Raw genomic sequence first — 20970 nt, forward strand, 5'->3', positions numbered from 1 at the left:
TCGCACCTCCCTCGCAACACCAACACACTCGATATTGACGAGTCATCTCCAAACATTTTGTTGCTTTATTAGTTGAGGTTTATTTTGTAAGGTTTTATTTTCTGTATGTTGTAAGGATCACGAAGCAAAGATTATCCAAAGGGTGCATTAGGCGCAGGAGCTCAGTTTTCGTTAAGAACCGCGCTGTACTTCCTCAACTCCTGTGTGGATAATTAACTTCTATAAGAAAGAAAAGAAAAAAAAACAAACAGGTGCATAACCGAGCTGTCCTAGCCACGTTTTAAGAGGTCTGGAAGGGATTTTTGTCTCTAAGCGCATCACAGTGACATAGACCAAAAGCTAATCTAGGGATGGGAACAAACTGACTTTCAGCAGCGCAAACTCACAAAGTGTACTGAGACCGTGCCATAACAATAGACAAGACGATCCTGTTCAACAGTCCACACATAATCCTTCTTCATGGACACAGCGGTGCCCAACACCAGCAACCTTCAGAAAACATACGAGGAAAAACTGAGGACGTACTCAAACCTAAGACAGGAAGTCAAAGAAATATGGGATATCGAACGAGCAATGATCATCCCGATCGTCGTGTAAACCTGCCAAAGAGCCTCCCATAAGACAAGAGGCTTCGCAGAGATCGCTTAAATGGAACTCCAGAAAGCCGCAATACTGAATGCCTGTAGGAGAGGCAGAGAATTTCTTGACCAACAGAAATAATGACAATACTAATAGTAACCGTACACAAACAATCGCCCCATGCATTTGGTACCCATCACAGGGCGGAAAAAATCCCATTAAGGAGAGGAGAAAACGTAAAATAATACAGTGTTATAATGGCTCCTCTGACGGATTACTCGTGGCATAAATGGAGTTGGGATAAATCAATTAATGCGACAGATTAGAAATGTTAATTAATTCAGCCTTAACTCAGTTGGGGAAGTTTTTAGGAGTTTCCTTCTCTATTTTAATCTGAGTTCCAATCCCTAGAGGGCACCACTCACCTTCTTAAACGGTGTTGGGGATGTCAGCGTTCAAAGGGACAGCTCATCATCTCGTGCGAATATCTAAAGGAAAATCGGATGTGTTCGACTTGGTGAGAACTGAGGATGGAAATGTTTTGTATCTCGGGTTGATATTTTGGCGATCAAAGAAAATCGTGGGCTGAAAAAAGCTGAAAGCGAAGGAATTACAGGGCGAATCTTGTTAATCTCGAAATAGAAGTTTTTTTTTTATTTTTTTATTGCGACGAGGAAATTTCCTGTCTGAAGAAGGATGGAAAAATGTCTCCTTGACTGAATTACATTGCATAACGGGTTTCAGAAGAAATTTCTGTGCCTCATTAAAGCATCTGATCTCGGTTCCAGTCTTCAAAAAAGTTATCAAGCCACTATACGATTACACACCCATTTCCAGGGATGGATTTATCGCTAAGCTCTTTTACTCAGTAGTCAGTCCATCAACGACTCTTCGAATTCTTCGAGCCATTCAATGATCAGAATCAACGTGGATTCTGCCGTGAAGTCTGTGGTCACCATTTTGCTTTCTCTGTTGCAGTGTACCTCTGAAGCTCTTGGTCATCTCCAAGCAGACCTTCTTTATAGAGACATCTCTGAGGCGTCAGACGAAGTATCTCATGAACAAAGAATCGAAAATCTAAAAATATATGGCATCTGTGACCCTATGGCTACGGACCCAAAGACACTTTTTTCCAATTAATGGGAGTACCTCAAGGTTTGCCCTTTGTCCTCTGCTTTTTTATTAATGATCAATCGATGAAAGAGGAAGATTGTCACTCCTTCAATTGCCTATTCAGCTGTCACGGATTTAACCGATTCTCAGCTGCTTCAATACATTCTCAGTAATTCTTTCACGCTTATCACTGAATCGCCTTCTAATGGCCCCTCGAAGTGTCAAGTGGTTTCTGTCTTGTCGTCGCAACTAACAAATTTGGAATACGTAGTTAATGTAATGGTTACAAAAGAGGTCAACGACCTTGGAGTGCTCTTCTGTAACGGAGCGAAATTTGGCGCTCTCCTCCCTTGCACTACGAAGCGAAAAGATCTCACAAAACCTATTCCTTTTATGGTTAAATTTTTATCAGTTTTTGTGTCTTCCTCCACCGCAAGTAAATCTAACGGATACTTCTTTTTGTAATGTTATTGGGAACCACCCTAATGTTCCGCTCTTGGGTGCGCTGCTATTGGCTACCTGTAGCGCATCTATCGATGGAATAAAATAAAAGAAGAAGTAGTTTTCCTCGCGACCAGCAGATTTCGTAAATGAAAGATGCCCTGCCTGGAAAAAGACGGAGAAAGGGGGGCGGATGGACTGAACTCGATTACAGCCGGAATAATGAGTTTTAGAGGGAATTTCGATGGCTCATTAAGGGACCCGTTTCCGAATTAAATGAAAGGACGGCACTCTCGGTGCCACTTCTTCAGCTCAGCGTGATGGGGGTCGAAAGTAGTTGGGGAAGCGATCTGTGAAAGGGGGAGAAGCAGTTCTTCGTGTTTTTTTTCTTTTCGACGAGTTGCTTTAATCGAGTTTTCGGGAATTTAATTTGCTCTTTGGAATACGAAATCGTTATTTAAATTCTGAATACGAGTTGAATTCGTAGAAGTGTTCCTGGGTTCGGCGGATGGTTCTTTTTGAGGGTGTTTCTCCCACTACAGCTGAGTAGTCAGTAAGTGTGGGGTTGGCGTGTCGGGTGTTCGGATCCAAGTGATACCGCGAAATACTGTATTATTCTTGTAATTGTAAGTTTTTCCTCTGATTTCTCCTGGATGAGGAAGATAATATTCTTGTAATTCTGACTGGATATGTCTGGAAATTGAAAAACGTTGCATATCTCCCTCCTCTAGTTAACATCAGTTTCTTGAAGGAGCTAGATCAACTTTCTTCGTTATTTAAGTGTGTGGACACGTCGTAGTGTTGGAAGTCTTCGCTTTCTCAAAAATGGATCAACTCATTCGAAGCCAAGACGCGAAATAATTGCTAGAATTAGGAATAATCACGCCCTCACTCGACAGGTCAACTTCCCTCCTTGATCAGATATTTTCTGGTCTTTATCTATAAACAGAGATAATCATTGGCATCATCACCTTAGATCATAAAGCCTCCACTTTTAATACGAGGGTGAGCAATAATATCGATACACAACAGACTAAAATTATCAAAAGGTGAGTTCATCAAAGTTGAAAATTAAACCATCTTAGAACCAATATAAACAATGTAAAAATAGCATTTCAATTCGACTGTAATTTCATAAAAATCTAAACTGACAGCAACAATCCAAGATTATTCTGGAATCTTAAACTACTGACTGGAATTGGTTAACAGCAACCCTGCTGACGAGGCCTTTAAGGGAATCGAACACAGATTATGCAAAGACAGACATCCATCACACGACCACGGAGGGCAAAGGATGCATTTTCTTGTAGCCTCTCTTTCTCTCTCTCTCCAAGTACTTGTGCCGATATTCATACTTTTCTTCCGGTTTCTTCCTCTTGAAGGACAAAGCCATGGAGCTGAATTACAGGCGAATGCACTTCTTTACATTGCTGCTTTACTTATATCCGAAAGGAAAACCCTGTCGTATCAGGATTCCTAACATTTTGGAAGGGTGGTATTAACTTAATGTTGCTTTTTTTTTGTCTTTCTTTTTGGGAAATAATTGTTAGTGGGTGGGTAACGAGGTGATCGGAGGGCCAAACCAAAGATAAATATGAAAAAGAAAAAAAGTATCCAGGCCTTCACATAGATTCTGATCTCGCTATGCCATCTCTCTCTCTCTCTCTCTCTCTCTCTCTCTCTCTCTCTCTCCAGGCATGGCATAGCACAGGGATCATTGGCTCCCACTGATTCAAAAGCCTTAACCGTGCTGTTGCTATTGGGTTACGATCTGGTGAAACGGTTTGGTGCCTTACTCTCAAAAGCGGTTGGGGAGTTTATTTTGACAGGGCCTGTACTTAATTTAGGAATCGAGTGGTAAAAGTTCATACCTAGTAAACAGGTGGCGCATTTGGCAGATCGAACGAAATTGAGGCATCGAATGTTACACTTCTTGTAGAACCGATCGTCCTTGGGAACCGGGATCGGGAGACATTCGCTGGACGGGTCTCTGGACAGAGGACAACACTGGACAGGACTGCCATCTGAAATTTTAAAGTGCAGCTACTTATCATTGCGTGCCTTCTTACCTTCTGGTAACCATGGTTATCACTTGCGACATCCATAGCAACCAGAGTACATTTCAGAAGTAATGCCGGAGGCTCCTTTGGAAGTTCCTCCAATCAATTTGGCGAAGTAAAAGCGGCCATTAATATTTTCTTTTTCGCTACTTCGGAGCAGGCATTTCGCTCGCACTGCTTCGTTAATTATGGAAGGGATGCCCATGTGGCGAAACCTTCCGTTCGTGTCATTTACTACGCACACATTCCATTTCGCCTTCCACGCTCCAAATCGTTGAAAAGATGGGTTTTTTCTTTCATAAGAAGTGGGTAAATACGAATTAAGACCACCCCTGTCTGCTGCCCATGCAGAAAGACATGCGAGCATCTGAACGTGCTCGCGCTTTCTCCTAATTCGTGGTTAAGTGTGAAACACGCAGTACTTCCTGGGAATCTGGATTCGAAGAAACATCCAATTGAAATAGCCAAGTTGAAAAACCAAGATGCAATTTTCTGCTCAGATGACCGGGCTGCTAGTCCCTTGGTTAAGTTCACAAGAAGATGGGGGTGTTAACGCTGTGAAGCTATAGAGACATTCGGAGGAATTCCTCAATGCATGTGCTGAGCGAAATGCACGGACAGATTTCTCGCAAGGTTTCGATATTAAAATTTCTTTACGAATTCAGTGGGAACTTCCCCCGGAACCCCCGGAACTGCTGCTCCTCCATCTGAACCGTGAACCGAGTGACTTACCAGCTTCCGTGGTCGTCGGGGTGAGCGTTATGTCGTGGTCCAGGAATTGCCCGAACTGCATCCCCATGCTGCTCAAGTGGGAGTACGTGTTGCTCCGTTGGCTGTGGACTACATTCGACACCACTCTAGGGTTGGGAAGGCGACCCCCGCACCGGGATCTGCTGCGAGCGGTGCTTATTCCTAAAAGACAAAGATTATTAGCAAAGTGGGACATTTCCGGGAGTGTTATGCGCCATTACGCGTTGATTCTCAAGGGCATGCGCGCTTAAAGGAAGCTGTTGGGCACGCGAGTTTGTTTAGTTTGAACGGCTGCTCAAACAAGTTAACTAGAAAGAAAATATTTAAAAGGAAGGAAAGAAGAGAAAAGCGCAGAGAGAAACTATTCCTTCTTAATTGAAAATTCCAAAATATTTGCGCAGTGCGGGTTTACCGAAAAGGGACGGACGTCGTAACAAAAGCGAAATCCGCTCCGATTTTTCTCAAGTTGTTCGGGCCAATTAATTTAACGCAGTTCGCTTTTTAAAATAAGTGTTCTCGCGTGGAAGCGGAGGGCGAAATAGCCGCGACACCTGTCCCAAGGAGATAAGGACGCGTGGATGGAGAGGAAACAAAGAACGGGGGTGAGCGCAATTAAAATGCGGACTACAATCTTGCAGGAAGATCGTGCCCATTAACGGCGGTCTCGTCTCCTTCGCTCGAGCAAACATTCGCGGAAAGAAGCGCGAGGCTTCGTGACATTTACAACCCTCAAACGGAATCCAAAAATCAATTCGCATTAGGAAAGTTCCCGCGAAGACTACTCGCATTTTTCCGGTGCCTTCTCAGAAACACCTCCGAGACAACACCGCGGGGAATAATAATCCCCTCCGCCGCGTGCCCCGAAACATCCTTTCTTCTCGCAGAACAAGTCGGCTTCCTTTCTTAATCACCCCATTCGAGCAGAGAAAGATCTCCAAGAAAAGCTGCGAACATCGCCGGGGGGGGGGGGGAAGACAAACAGGGCAGTCACTCGCAGGTGCTCCCTCGGAAGCCATAAGGCGGTGCCGACACGACAGCTCGGATTCGGAATCTGTTTTGGTGTCGTTTAAATGAGGGGTTGGTCATCGGCGCAACCTCGGAGGGCTGCTCAGGTCATGCGTCGGCATGAGGTGCCACCGGGGCAAAAACAGCTGAGATTTAGAGGCTCATCTTCCCAGAACAGATCGTCCGCGTGTTTTCTTGACGCCGCGATCTCGGCCTTCGAGCAACGCTGACCTGCCGACATAATCGATCTTGTCAGCCAACCCCGCATTTATTTTCCTTTAACGCAATCTTCAAAACTTCGGCAAAACTTTGACAGCAGTTGCAACCGGCTCGTGCAGCAGACGAAAACAAAAAGCGGCGACGGAGAAGGCAAAGAGGAATTTACCTCCTTCGTAAGACCGAGGAAATGTACTCAGACATCCGCCTCAATTTGCATACTGAGAGAGAGATGTGCTCGGGGTAAAGAGCGTCTTACATTCGCAGAACGAGCGAAAACTTCTCCCCCCTTCGCAGTAACGAAATCCAGTCTCGTCGGCAACAGCAAGCAAAGTTGCGCGAAGTCTTAAGAAGTGAAAATCCTTTTAAGAGCAAACAGAATTAAAGAAAAGTTTCCACGCTAAGAGAAAAGATGGTCAGACAACGCGAGCGTCTGAAATTGAAGAGAAAGAACAGGACGCTCATTGCCTACCTCTCTTTGTTATTTCTTGTTGGAGGGGGGGGGGTTCTGTTTCTCGGCACTCACCGTCGTCGTAGAAGTTTGGGAGCATCCTCTGCTGGCACGAACCTGCTGCGCCCCATCCAGGATGACGTCGGTTGTTGTTGCTTCCATCGAAACTTCGGTACCGCGGGTTAGAAACGGGTTCCAGAGCTGAGCTGGCGAAGTCGCTGCAAGTCTGCTCGTAGCCCCAGATGACGGGGTGCGTGACCCGGTTGATGCTGTCGAAGAAGGCCTGGATGTTCTTGATTGTCTCCTGCAGCCTGGAAAAAAAGACCCTGGTTCGTACATCCATCCACTTGTCCATTAAAACGTATTAGAAAACAGCAGAAAATACAGAAAGAACAATAACTACACAAAACAGAACCAGTCATTTACTAATTGCATTGAATCAAAGTAATTCTGTTGAACGGTATTTCATCAGTCCTTTAAGGATCTTTTCGGACAAAGTAGTCATTCCCTCTCGGCAGGAGAACTCCATCTTTCAGGATGGTGTACAATATGAACAACAACACATCAACACTGCTTACTTTTAAAATAAAAACCGTCGGCTGATCGTAGATTTCTGAGTCAGGGAACCTCGACGAAAGACAATACACACATATAAATAAACAGCTTGACGTTGCTACTAATTGCCTCTTCCACACTTCTGCGTTCTTTCATACCTGCAGAATCTCAAAAAGCGCCAACGTATAACTGAGGAACGCGATGCCCGGCCAAACTGCTGTCGTTTTCTCCACGCACGATAGCTAAACCCAGTTCACTCTCAAGCCATCCACATTGCTACGAGCATTAAGAACACCCACTGTCCAGAAATTTATACGTCGAAGCGGGTGAACAAGTACGGTGGCAAGGGTCACCTGCAGGGACTGCGGTCTAAACCGATGTACCATAGCCCTGTTTTACAAAGCAGTATTTATTCCAGCCATCCCATATGCTGTAGGGGTCTGTTATCACCAGGCAACTATTGTCATAAATCAGAAGAAATTAGCCACCATTCAAAGAGCAATTCTACTTACCATCACAGAGCCTGCTGCACGGTGAGCACTCCTGTTCTCCAAGTCCTTGCTGGAGTCTAGCCCTTGAAATAATTAGATGTGGCATGTTGTATCATCTGGTCAAAGGAATCTCCACTGCCACCACTTGATTCACCACCAACCCAGAAATCAATTGCAAAACAGAGAAAAGGCGCCTTCTTGCTCACCTGGAGCAGCCCCGGAGGACAGATGGACGACATCAACTAAGGGAGCAATTACAAAGATATTCATTCCTGAAGTAACGTTCGCGTTCCCAAAAGCCCCAAGCTGGTTTCTCCTGGCCTGTACATAACGTCTCTGGGCATCACAGATGATCCACGCTGCCACTGTGGCATTGACGAATCTTGGTCCCATATAATGTATGACTGTCTTGACTATGAGATCTATTTGAGATCAACACTTGAGATCTATTTTGATCAGAAAGATTGGTAATTTGCCAAAGGACCAAGAACATATACTAATTCAAAAAAAAAAATAATAAATAAATAAATAAATAAAATTATTATATTAGGGTTTCCCGTAAATGACTACATAAGCTCGTATTTGTGTCTGTAAATTTCGAGTTTTCTCTGGTCGATTTGCCTGTTTTGCTGGAAGAAATAAAACACAGTTTCTGGGGGGAAAAACCCTTGCTATCTACGCCTGAGACCGACTAACTCAGCCTCGGAATGAGAAAAGCCCATTAAAATTCCTCGCGTCATCGAAGGAATTCGAACCCGGGCCTTTTTCACCCGGTGTGGGGAGGACGGTCGTCACCGTCCACTGTGCTACCGCGCAGACTGTCTTGAATAGACGTGTGTGTGTGTGTGTGTGTGTGTGTGTGTGTGTGTGTGTGTGTGTGTGTGTGTGTCCTGGTATCAAGGGTGGCCCCTAGGCATAGCCCATCTCCACCTAGTGGATCTGTATTGGATGTAGGACCTCTGCAAAGGAGCAGCCAATACCTGGTGCGAGTAGCCAGGCCTGGGTTTTTTTTTCTTTTTTTTTTTAAACTTTTATAGACGAAGAGCATTCAGGAGACTATTAAACCACCAAGACTAATAACTTGAGACAGATTCTGAGCACCCCTCCCCAGTAGCATCAAACTGCGTCAACCTCATCGAAGCTCAACTGAACTGAGATTCACTTCTTTCATTCAAGTTCCATCAGGCTGATTTCTGCAACTAAATCTGCAGGCAAGATCAATCAATCGGGCTGTGATATTACCTGATCTTAACTTTGAAATCACAGGACCTGACTATCCCTTCACAGGAAAAAAAACACATAAAACCAGCATCTAGGTTGAGAATCACGAATTTGATTATGATATCAATCGCTTTGGACTTGGGAAACATCGACACCTGGGTAACTCTCTTCAAGAGAAATCCTCAACTCATCATGACAGTTCATTAACTTCTTGGTCTAAACTGGGTTCGCTTACTCAGTTTAGACCAAATTTAAACCTAGTTTACACGAATCCACCGAATTGTCACCAGAATCAGAAGAAACAAGGAAGTGACTACAAATGATGGACGGGACCTAATTTCACGCAAGGCTCCAAACCCAGATATTGGAGACACCAGCAGCTTCTCTGCTACAAGCAACATTGGCAAACAAAACGAGCACTCTAGCCTGGTTTTATTTTACTCTCCTCCCGGTGGGGGGGGGTTAGGATACGGGTTCCTATCTCCTTCCCCTTGCCGCCCCCTTCTTCCGCCTGGTGAGGCATGGCGTGCCTCGCTCACTTTCTGGGGTCGTCTTTTTTATCGTCCCCATATCTCTGTCTTTCCCCCCAGCCTTCAGTCCCCCGTACTCTGTCTAACTCGCAGTGTACACCCCACACAATTTATCAATTAATAACGTATAAATTTAAACCGCGCATACATAAACCTCTTTCTATAGGCCTTTTATATTCTACCGTTAACTCCTTTTTTTTTTCTTCTCATAGAGGCCCTTCCCACTAAAATCTTCGGAAACTAGGTGGCAGGGCCTGCCAGAGTACAAAATAAAATCTACTGGGTACCTGATCTGCCTCTCCGGGGCCACGTGCAGTAACAGTAGGTTCCAACAGGGGCCCAACGGCTAAATGGTCAGAAACAACGGTACACAACACTACACATCCTTCCATTTTCCACACGCTTTTTAAATCTCTGGCCTTCGCAGAGTTCTGTGCTACAGAAACAGAGTACACAACGCGGAGATGGGGGGGGGGGACCGCTGGTGTCGTCAGAAAACTAACACACTTTGCACTTTGAACCGGTACTGTCGCGCCGATGAAGACAATCACTCCCAAAATATACTTTTAAACTCAAAGTATATTTTAGGGACAATTGTCCAATACAGCCCTACGTGGACATCCGTTTTTGAGTCACAGTGGGAAAGTCTCTATAACAGCCATCAGACTGCCAACCGTCCCTCTGGTATCCGTGTCCAAGAACTGCTCAGAGAGCTTAAAATCGCTGTAGACGATGTTGTCCAGTCACCAAGACAATTACTTCTACTCTGGCATGGTCGCATATCATAATGCAACTTCTCCACCAAAAATTAGGGTATGGCCATCAACCCATCTTTTTCCAACCAACAACCAACAACTCTGCTGTCCACAGAGCCGAATACTCTGGCTTCTTGCCTGTCTTCACTGATGGCTGGAAATCAGTCATCTGTGAAGATATATGTCGGATCTGCTGCCACCTTCCCAGACAATACTATATCTGGGAATATTCCCCACGAATGCAGCTTGTACACCGCTCAGTTGCATGCTATAGAACTAGCCTTAATCCATATTATATCAACAATTACCAAAGACGTGTACTCTCGTTAAGTGTAATATAGGTTTTTGTCGGGGATGAAGTATGAGCTTCATCCGCTCCTGTCAGGGGTACAACAGATGGTTATCTCGCTTTCCGAGCAGTCTTTCGACATCCATTTCTGCTGATCCCAAGCCACATTGGGATCAAGGGTAACGAACTGGCTAATTCCGTAGCCAAGTCACCCCAACCCCACAACAACAGTAGCCTGTTAGTCCCCTATACGGATTACAGGCAGCTAATACATTCTCCCAATGGCAACAACCTTAGTACGGGCAGGTCACCAACAAATCGTTTCAGATAAAGCCTGTAATCCAACGCTGGCAGTTGAGTATGAGCAGGAACCCGAGAAAGAGAGGAAGTTGAGTATGAGCAGGAACCCCAGAAAGAGAGGAAGTTTTCTTGCTCGCCTCCGCATTGGATATCATCTTACGCATACATTCCTGCTGAGGGAAGATGACTCTCCTATGTGTGAGCGGTGTGACACCTTGTTGTGTGACACATATTACAATATAGAGAGGAACGTCTTTTATAAATTGCAATGTTTTTACTCATCAGACTGAGCCCAGTTAGATTTTATCCAACAACGAGCAGGGTGTCAGCCGTTTTTAGATTTTTCAAATCAGTAAATGTTTTAGATATTTGTTTCTTATACATTTGACTAATTAATTAGTCACTGAAATTTTTACTTTATCTTTTATGGGGCCGGTTTGGGGGATTTATAGCCTTAGTTCATGATGCACCGATAAAACTCAAATCAAATCAAATCTTTTTTGACACGAATCCTTGAAACGTCGTTGGGAAAAGTGTTTTAGTGCTGCACGAGCTAGCTGAAAAATAAAATATACATCCTGTTATTTGTGCCTGTGGGGCTGAGTAAACTGATAAGAAGAAGAAGAAGAACTTGATCATCCCTCGTATAGTCATAGAGGATTCATTTACGGCGAAGTTTATGTATTTTATTATAAATTCGAGAGGTTAAAAAATGTTCAAAGTTCAGATAGCGGATGCATTTAGAGATATCAATTCTCGTTTCTTCAAGTCCAAGGTCATCAGATATCTCCACATCTGAAAATCAAACACCTCGAGCGAGAGCAAAGACGGGGAAACTGAATCTCCAACAGAACAGTCACGAAAAGCTTCTGATGATAAAAGCGTCCTTTCTTTGTAAAAATGCGAGGTCAGGGTTGTCTGTCTGTGCGTTTCTTGAGCGTCGGTGTCCTTTTGTACAATCTACTTTCGCCGATTGGTTTTGGAAACGCACTCTTGTGTTTACATTGCCCCCCCCCATGCGTGAGCTTTGAGCACTTAAAGCATTCGAGTTAAAGCGATGAATGTGTTTTGGTAGGGGATGTCTTCAAACGTGATGAACTCGTCCTGTGCAACATTCGATTTTCCGATTTCGTGTGTGGTTTCTTACAAGACTTCACCTTTCCGATATAATCCATTTTAACGTGCAATCATTTCGTTTATCCTCCTGGGAAACATTCGAACTGTTTTGAAGTAAGCTTAAAATAACTCCTACTATCTGTCTCTCTGTCAGTTTACCTTTTTTTTTTTTTTTTTTTATTTTGTAGCGCAGCGTAAAACACGCCCGATATTAACCAAATAAAACTCGAGAATAGACTGGATTTGGAGTCAACTCACATTTCGACGATGGCCTTGGCGTAAATCTCAATCGGCAGCTGCTTTCTTTCTCCTTCGCAGATCCGAGGAGTTGACGCCGTAAAGATCAGCTGATGACGGAGCTCAGGACTGATCTTCTGAAGGTCGAAAGTCCATTGGGAAACACCTGCAAGGGAAAAAAGAAAGATTTTAGGGACGCATCTGCTGATAGATCGGTTCCCAAAAGTAACTTCAGAAGTGTGAAGGATGGTGTGCGGTGGTCAGCGCTCGGTGGCGTCAACAAACCAAGTCCCAGCGAAGAGTGGAATGGGGGGGGGGGGGTAGAAAATCGATCAGTGCATCCCGGCACAGTGCAACCCTTCTGTTTAGTGCAATATACTCGCATTTGTCGATTTTGAGTCTCAGTGAGAAGTTACCACTTTGCAACGCCATTGGGTGTCCATGTTTGTCTAAATCTACTCCTTTCCGGACTAGAGGGGCTCCGTACAACCTTATGCATTGAAAGAAACTCTTTACTGCCTTAACGGAAGGACGTTCATTTGCATATTGTGCAGAATGCATAAAAGCGAAAGCTAAGATTTTTGATGAATGGACTGACTTTCTCGATATACTAAGATGTAACCAGCAGTTACGTCTTACTGTATCAAGAGATAAGAAGCAGTCAAGAATAAAAACATGCAAAATAATCTCTTCTCGGATCCTTGGGCGCAAGTCGTGCGTTATTTATTTCTTTTTAAGATTTTATTTTAATCTTGATGATCAGGTAGCACAATCGCGGTTGGTTGGTTTCTGGGTTTCAAGAGCATCAACGACTAAGGCCATATTGCTCCGGGTATATTGTCTGTAAATTGTGTGTTCGTTTCGAGGTCGATGTTCTGTTTGCTGGACGAAAAACCAGAGTTTCTGGGAGAAAAACCATGCTACTTCTGAGACCGACTAACTCAGCCACATTGTGAAAATGCCCATAAGAATTCCTCTCGGCATCGACACGACTCTAACTCAGGTCTTTTCCACTCGATGTGGGAAGAATGGCGATTATACCAAGTGTGCTATCCATGGGGGCGCAGAATCGCGGGCCCTCACGGATAACACATTTGATATAATCGCTGTCCTCCTATCCGTTCTACACTTGTGGTCAGAAAGAGGATTGGGAATATGTCCTGTTAAGGTGTCCATTGTACTCGGAACAGAGAAGAAGTCTTGTAAATAGCATCCCTAAGCTATTGGTGGTAATATCTTCTAGAAAATGAACAAAATTTTACCGGTCTCCAGATCTCAGTGTCAGTTTTTCACAAGAGAACTGAACTTAGGAATCAGCTTACTATCTTATGAGCACTGATCGACCAATGCTTCTCTCATAGACCCAAACATCTGCATACTGTAATGCCCAAAAGATCTACATATACAAACCTCCTGGACACCCTATTTGAAATTCAAACCGAATTGGTGTACAAGTTGTATGAGCTGCATTTTAAATTACTGGAACACCTGGTTACACTTGTCAAGAAGGTACATATAAAGTAAACAATGTAAATAATAAAAATATAATACTACTAGGGAAGACCTTTTTGGGATACTTGAAAAATTGAAAAAAAAGGAAGAAAAAGAAAAACCTCTTTAGTTCATTATTTGTATCTTGTAACCTCCTGCTTTCTGGACCCTGGAAATAGATATCACGTTGATCCAACACCACATAGCTCAATATAAAATTCAAACCACATGCTCAAAAACGCCACTTTTGGCTTAGATGATATAAATTGTGCAGTGACAGTGTCATTGCAACTTTCATCACTCCTAATTTTCCTCGTCAAATGATTTCCTAGACTGGACTGCATGGGACATGAGGAATTGTGAAATAATGTATTATAGAGGCACGGTCTCATTGTGGCTGTTGATCTCATTCCTTACGCTAGAGGTTTTTGTCATCTGCATCTAGTACATATCTTCTGTGGAAGGTTGAAAGGCAACATTTATAATTGTGAGTACCTTTGACTGGGAGGATGATGAGGATCATTATGGTCTTCTGGCAGTGGCCTCTTGTAAGGTTGATAATTCAAGTTGAGCAATGTCGTTTTGTTAATGGGCTGTGACAGTCTCATTGAGGCTGTTCATAGCAGTCATCAACACCATTAAATTTTTGATCACATCTTCCTGAATTTGGCAATCAGGCAATCAGAAAGAGTCTCATTGCGGCTGTTGTTTCCCTGATGATGCTACTGGCTTTATCATCTGCTTCCAGTACCCTCTTCTCGAGAAAGATGTATTTCATTGCTGGGTATCCTGAAGACGAATATCAACATGCTTCCTGTGGCAGAAGTCTCATTATGACTACTTGTCATCGGATATATTTTTAAATGCTTTTGTACAAAGTTTTATCTTTTAAATTTCCTTGCGTTTCAATTTCTCAAAGTTAAATTTAAGTAAGGTCAAAATCAGAATTTTTGAATAAAATGATTAATAGGTTAATTTACACACAGCTTCTTTTTTTTTTTTTTTTTTTTTTTTGCTGGCTCCCTTGTTTGGGCAACCTGGGTGCAGGATTGCTGGCGCCCACCGGTATTGCACTGTCTTCGGTGGATGCGGGATTTTGTGCGTTTCAGCACTACGGGTGATAGTGGACCCAAACCAGCACATTGGGCTGACACACGAGCGCCAACACTTTTTCGGGCCCGCTCTGCAGAGGTTGTGCGCCAACGCAGATGAACAAGGTGGAGATGGGCAAATGCCTAGGAGGAGCCACCAGCGATACCACACACAACACACACACACACACACACACAATCTGGTGTGGCAAAGACCTGACTTCGAATCCGGTCGATGACGAGAGCAATATGGCGGAATCTGCATTCGCTTAAAACCCTGCAACTGTGGTTAGCAGAGAGGTGTAGGGTTTTACACTTCTAGGATTGTACGCTGTCTACACGCAGTAATAGATGTACTGCACGTGGAAAGTGTACTTGCTCCTGATATATGCAAATGCGTACAGATTTGCGCCTTCCAAGTATTTTGTTTTCAGACAATCGGATTGCATCTGGCTGGAAGTAAAAGTAGCTGTAATTCGGGGTGCCCGTTGAACGAAATAAGGGACTTTTTCGTAGTTCCTGATTCAGATCTACATTACTGATTTGTACGCGCTTTGAGTTGACCTCGGTTCAACCCCGCGCGATTGTTACTAAATACACTGATGTTTTTGTATTCTGTCAACCTTGTCAGCTCCTCTGATATTGTCGTTATCCGGAAGTATAAGCGGAATACTTTTATTTATTTATTTTTTTGTTTGAACACGACCTTCCACGGCCAAAACCCACGGGTTTGACATCGAGAAAGCTGAATTAAGGAGAGGACTCGCATCGAAATCCTGAGGCTTGTGGTATAAATTTGCCAAATCTTACATAATTTTGAGAGACAGAAGATAAATATGAATAAACGCTATGAATTAGAGTACGAAGTGTGGAGTAAGACAGAAACTTTACGAAATTTAAAAGAAAAAAAAAACATTTCTTACGTTTCCGCGCTATCTCCCTGTTTGCTCTCCTCAGGGCTTCGTAGAATCTCTCCAGGAGAGGGGGCCTGTAATTCCTGGCGTTGCTTTGTGCGGATTTGTATCGGATGGAATCTCGATTGAACGGACAGGTCCGAAATGCGTAGGAGTTGGTGAAACAGAAAGAGGTGAAACAGAGCAGGACGCACCTGGAAGAAAGAAAGAAAGGAAAGTTGGTGCTTCTTTCCAGCGAACCATCCTCAAGGACATCTCAGTGACGAACAGCGAGGGAGGCACCGTTCAAAATAAAGGACCGCGTCGTTCCCACGATACACCGAACACGTTCACTTACCTTACTGGGGTCATCTTTCTGCTGCCGGACTTCGCAGTTCGCGGGTCTGGGCGATCGGCACTTTCAGCCACTCGGGTCTCTCGCTTTCTATCTCTCTTCGATTACCCACATCTGTGACGTCACATCCCACGTGAGAAGCTCGCTGGACATCATTTGACAAACAGATGAATGGTTTCTTCGTGGGTAAACAGCGGGTGGCAGCCTCGTGCACGGAAGATGCCCATAAATCGTAAGGAAATCGCGGAGAAATTCTTTTTTCTTGTATTTGCCCATCCGCAGGTGTTCCTTCGCTCAACGACAAGACAAGTACAAGCGACAATAATATCAGATGCAATCCCACGTCCCCCTCCTCCATCCCCGTGTTACGTATGAAATGTCTAGTCGTTCTACTCTCAGTGGAATTCATTGCATTCAAAGTTTGTCTACAGTTACGCAAGAAGGCAGTCGAGTTGCTGTTCAAATGGCACAGGAGTCATCAAGAGATTTTCTGATTGCATTTTAAAAATGTCACTCCGTGTTTTCGCCCTTGAGACTCGGTAAAGAGAGTGTAGCGACTCTGCCACTATTGAAAGAGTGTTTCGTGATCACCTTCGTGACTCAAATGTCTGATCAAAAGAAACACCGATCTGTTGGACTAAAATGATCATCGTTGAAGTTTATAACACGAATCACTGAATGCGACTCAATTAACTTCTTAAATCAAACCAATTTGAAAATTTGAGGTCCAAATTGTTCCTGGTTTGGAGGATTTTATTAAATTAATTCCAGCGAGCTCATGTTGCGAAATGACTCCAGTGACAATTTGTCCATCAAATTGTTATGCCATAGAACAAATAACTGGCCATCCACCTGAAATTTTCCCTAAACCGAACAAGGAACACAAATAGCGTCAACGAAGACTCGAGTGTCTTTATGTGTGGCATTGCTCTCCCGCTTTTTTCCCAGGATCATAAAGGCAGAATGCTCTTATTTCATGGGTAGGGGGAGTTGAAGTGTTAGGGCAAACTGGAAGTAGATTTCGAAATAAACACAGATGGAACAGAACCAGAGTATGTCTTTCAGATGCAAAACAAAGCAGCCACCAGTTTTCAAGGGAACCAAAGGTGATCCATGTGGGTATTGATGAATTAAAACATTTAAAACTTGCTGACTAGGTCAAGGAATATAAAATCATGCTATGTCGGAAGAGGACACAAAATGTTTTTGTGTCTTCAATTCTTCCCACACATGAGAAGAGGGATTGTAGTATGAAACACGAGTTGTCCTTTCTGGGGACAACATATAGTATGAGAAGATGTGATGGGGGAGAGGTGCTACTAGCCAAACGATTCTGAACAGTATGATAGAAATCTGTATGGGCAACTTGAACGCGCAGTCAAAAGTAACTGCTTCTTTGTGGGCGACTTCTACTTGCATCTTAGACATCGGAAATCGCGTACTGGCAACATGCCATGGGGAAAACAGTTTCCCATCTGTTATTCTTAACATATCAGAGAAGGCGCAAAGGAGTTCTAATATCCTAATAATATCACCAAAGATCCAAACTGCATCCAGAATTTGACAGCGCATGAAGCAATAGACTACAATGTCGAAAAATGGGTGTCCAAAGCAATTCCTGGAGTCAAGAGGAGAGGCTTCAATTTCAAGAGAGGGGTTACATTGGATTGAAATAACTGTTATCTCTCTCTCTCTCTCTCTCTCTCTCTCCCTCGCTCTCTAATAACTGGAGAGAAAACTATCAGTTTCTGTATATGGGGTCATTATGGGAAGTGTTCACAGTAATTATCTTGGAAGCTACAAATGCGTTTGTTCCAGTTCGTTGAAAAGGAGGATGGCGAAGTGGGTAAGTAGAGAGGTTAACTGTTTGCTTGATGGCAAGGGAAAAAGAAAGGGACAATTGCAGACTTTCGCTAGAAATCGAGTAATGCGGGCATTATTTATTTCATTTATGATAACTAAAAGAACAAAAGAGATTACCTCAATACAGTATTGAATATATTCTCAATTTATTTATGAATACGAGAAATCAGTAGCAAAGATTGCAAGGATGCGCATAATCAGTTTGCTGAGTGGGATCGCGGGGAAACTAATAAAAACACCAGCAGAGTTGGCATAAACATTGAATACGTGCTTTGAAATATATACGAGGTGCGACAATAAAGTTCCTGTTGTGCAAAAACAAACAAAAAAAAAAAAACATAAAGTGAAAGGAACTGAAATATGGTTTTATTTTCATTCAAAGTAATCATCACCTCATTGAACACACAAACTGTTCTAAAAGTTTCTGAAGGAAGGCGTCCAAAGAGGTCACGTTCAGTTCCGTAGTTACGTTTTTCTTAGGGGCCTCCGTAGCCAGGTGGGAAGGAGCAGCAGTGGGTAGCACACGCTTCTTGATTAGACCGGGGTTCGAGCCCGTGACCATCAAATACGGAGGATGCCGAAAGGTCAGGGAATGACCACCGCATATCCCGGAGCAATATGGCCTTAGTTGCTAATGCTCCTAAAAAATCGAACAAAACAAACAAAAACAAAACAACGTTTTTCTTTACATCCTCCACATCAGAAAATCTCTTTCCTTTGAGGGCAGTTCTTCCACATTGGGAAACAGGAAGAAATCAGCGAGCGAGATCGGGAGAGTAGGGTGGAGGGTTGATTCCCACAATGTCATGTTTGATCAGAAATATATTCACAACAAATGGGGAATGAGCGGGGGCATTGTTGTGCAAAAATAACCAGCTGTCTTTTTTTTCTCTAGAAATTGCGGTGACTCCTGGAAATGCACCTCAGTAGTCTTTAAAGACCTGTATAGAAAGAGCATTCACTTTCTCACCTTCAGGTGCAAATTCCTTGTGAATTACACCTTGTTTGTAAAAAAAACGTGATCAGCATCGTCTTGATTCTGGACTTCTGTAATCGAAACTTTTTTGGGGCCTTAATGATGATTTTGGAGTGCTCTGACGCTTTGTCTTTCAGTCATACTGAAACACTCATCTCCAGTGAGAATGCCCTCGTGTTGGTATGATCACCCTCGTTCCCACACCGGTGCAAAAGACCTAAGTTCGAATCTCGTCAATGACGTGAGGAATTTTTATGGGACTTTTCACGACATGGCTGAGTTAGTCAATCTCAGGCAAGGGTAACAGGATTCTCTCCCAGATACTTGGGATTTTTCTTCCAGCAAACAGCAAATTGACCAGAAAACACACAAAACTTAATGAAATATTATACAAGGTGGAATATGGCCTAAGTTGCTGATGCGCCTAAAAAATAATTATAAATTTAGATTCTTCACGATGGACTAGTGTACCAAGTGGAATCTCTCAGACATTACTCTCGATGTCCACAAGGATCAGCGTTTGGTATATTAATGTTGGCAATAGTGTTAGAAGATTGGTCGAAGAAATTTTAGGGTGTCCAGATGTTTGACTATGCGGATGACATAGTGATGATGGAATAAGGAGGATCGAGAGCAAAACTGAAAACAATGTCAAATAGGGTATTGTCAGAATGGTGTGATTGACAGTTCCTGGGAAAAAAATAAACGTAAAGATTGTGTGTTAAAGGGGGTGACTATCTGTAAGGAGTCATGCGCATATAAAGATAGGAGCGGTTAGTCGGCAATCAGTGATGACTTTGAAGTATTTAATAAACATACGAAGTCAACTGATATATCAATGCAATAAGTGATAAAATTAAAAGATTTGTAAGATGTAAGATGATAGCTTTCGTAACCAAGAAGCAGTGGAGTATTAAGGGGAAAGCAATAAATCTTTTGTGTGAATGCATGTTTGTACCAATAGCAACTTATGGTGCACCAATACGGCTAGCTGAAGGAATGAAGGAAAGGAGTAAACGAAAACTGCGTTCAATACAAACAGTAACGTTGATGTTTATGTTGGCAGAGTGTTGGAATGGATCCAATGAAGCGCTTCAGATTGTAGCGGGGAACTTGTCATTAGATTTGTTGCTGGCCTCAGGGCACTGTGCTGTTATTTACTACGACGGAAGCCATATACGCTGCTGGAAATAGAATTGAATCAAGATATGAAGCGGGTGAAAAGAAGAGTGTCAACCAAGTTGCTAGAGATTTGGAAAAAATCGATGGGAGACTTCGAATAAAGGAGTAATAATAAGAATTGTTTTTCCAAATGCAAGAAAGAATACAAATTGTAAATAGATTCAAACAGACTTGTATAGTTTGTTTTGCATAATGGGTTATGGACCTTTCTTTGAAAGGTTCAATAAGCTTGCAGCCGTTCAGAAATAGGATGTGGTTGTGGGGAAGAGGAAATATGGAAGCATGTTTTATACTGTTTTGCTACTGATCTTGCTCTCCATCAGTGGATACGGGTTTTTTTTTTTTTTAATGATCGCAAACTCGTTTTGGGTATTCAGTACAGGATGGTTGAGGTCCATCCATGATGATTCGCGGTTAATTGTGACCCACCTTCACGTGGGTAGACGGGCGGTGGGCTGGTTTTCCTGGTAATCGCCTTCGTAGCGGCAAAGTGGCCAGAAACAAGTAAAAAATACAATGCAACGCACGCACAAACATAACATCACGCACATTTTTGGCGTTTTGCAAAGATCTGTATTCAATACATTGTGTCAAGTTGAGCTAGCGTTGTGGAGTTGACCCACGTAAGTCACCACACATATTCCTTTCATCATTTACCCATTTTAATACCTTTTACGATTGAAAGACGGTGCTTTTCTGTTCGTTTTTGGACTTCCATACTACTTTTGGTTTTCTTTACAAAATTGAAACTCCAGTTTAACAGTTTTGCACGTGTATCTGTATTTCTGCAATTTTTTTCTGATCCCCAAAAGAACTTCTGTTTTTTGATTACAATGTAATCCCAATGGGATTTTTACGGGCTATTTGAAGGGGAACAGGTTTGTAGGGCACTTTGATTGGGTGTTATATTTGTGTATTTGTTTCTGTTTTCTGTAGTTGGACAGAACTGGAAGAGCTTCAAAGCTCCCCCACTCCTTTAACAGAATTAGAAAACAACTTCCACTACAGCC

The 20970-nt window shown here is 43.0% G+C and overlaps 1 protein-coding gene across 2 annotated transcripts in view; it reads right to left on the reverse strand.

The window, feature by feature from the left end:
* Positions 1-16005, reverse strand: part of LOC150089099 (salivary peroxidase/catechol oxidase-like) — a 39280-nt gene extending 23275 nt beyond the window's left edge. Inside the window, exons 1-6 of one of the 2 annotated variants that reach the window (XM_090369812.1) lie at positions 15943-16005; positions 15615-15799; positions 12131-12275; positions 6691-6926; positions 4926-5105; positions 4005-4157 (exon numbers count right to left, since the gene is read on the reverse strand). In XM_090369812.1, coding sequence (XP_090225938.1) covers positions 4005-4157; positions 4926-5105; positions 6691-6926; positions 12131-12275; positions 15615-15799; positions 15943-15956 — 913 coding nt within the window. In that variant the 5' untranslated portion in view covers positions 15957-16005. The remainder of the gene's footprint in view (positions 1-4004; positions 4158-4925; positions 5106-6690; positions 6927-12130; positions 12276-15614; positions 15800-15942) is intronic. The other variant, XM_090369813.1, reaches the window with a different exon arrangement.
* Between the last annotated feature and the right edge of the window lie 4965 nt (positions 16006-20970).

The sequence above is a fragment of the Mastigoproctus giganteus genome, chromosome 3 (genome assembly GCF_048544385.1).
Source record: "Mastigoproctus giganteus isolate SK-2022 chromosome 3, ASM4854438v1, whole genome shotgun sequence".
NCBI lineage: Eukaryota > Metazoa > Arthropoda > Arachnida > Uropygi > Thelyphonidae > Mastigoproctus > Mastigoproctus giganteus.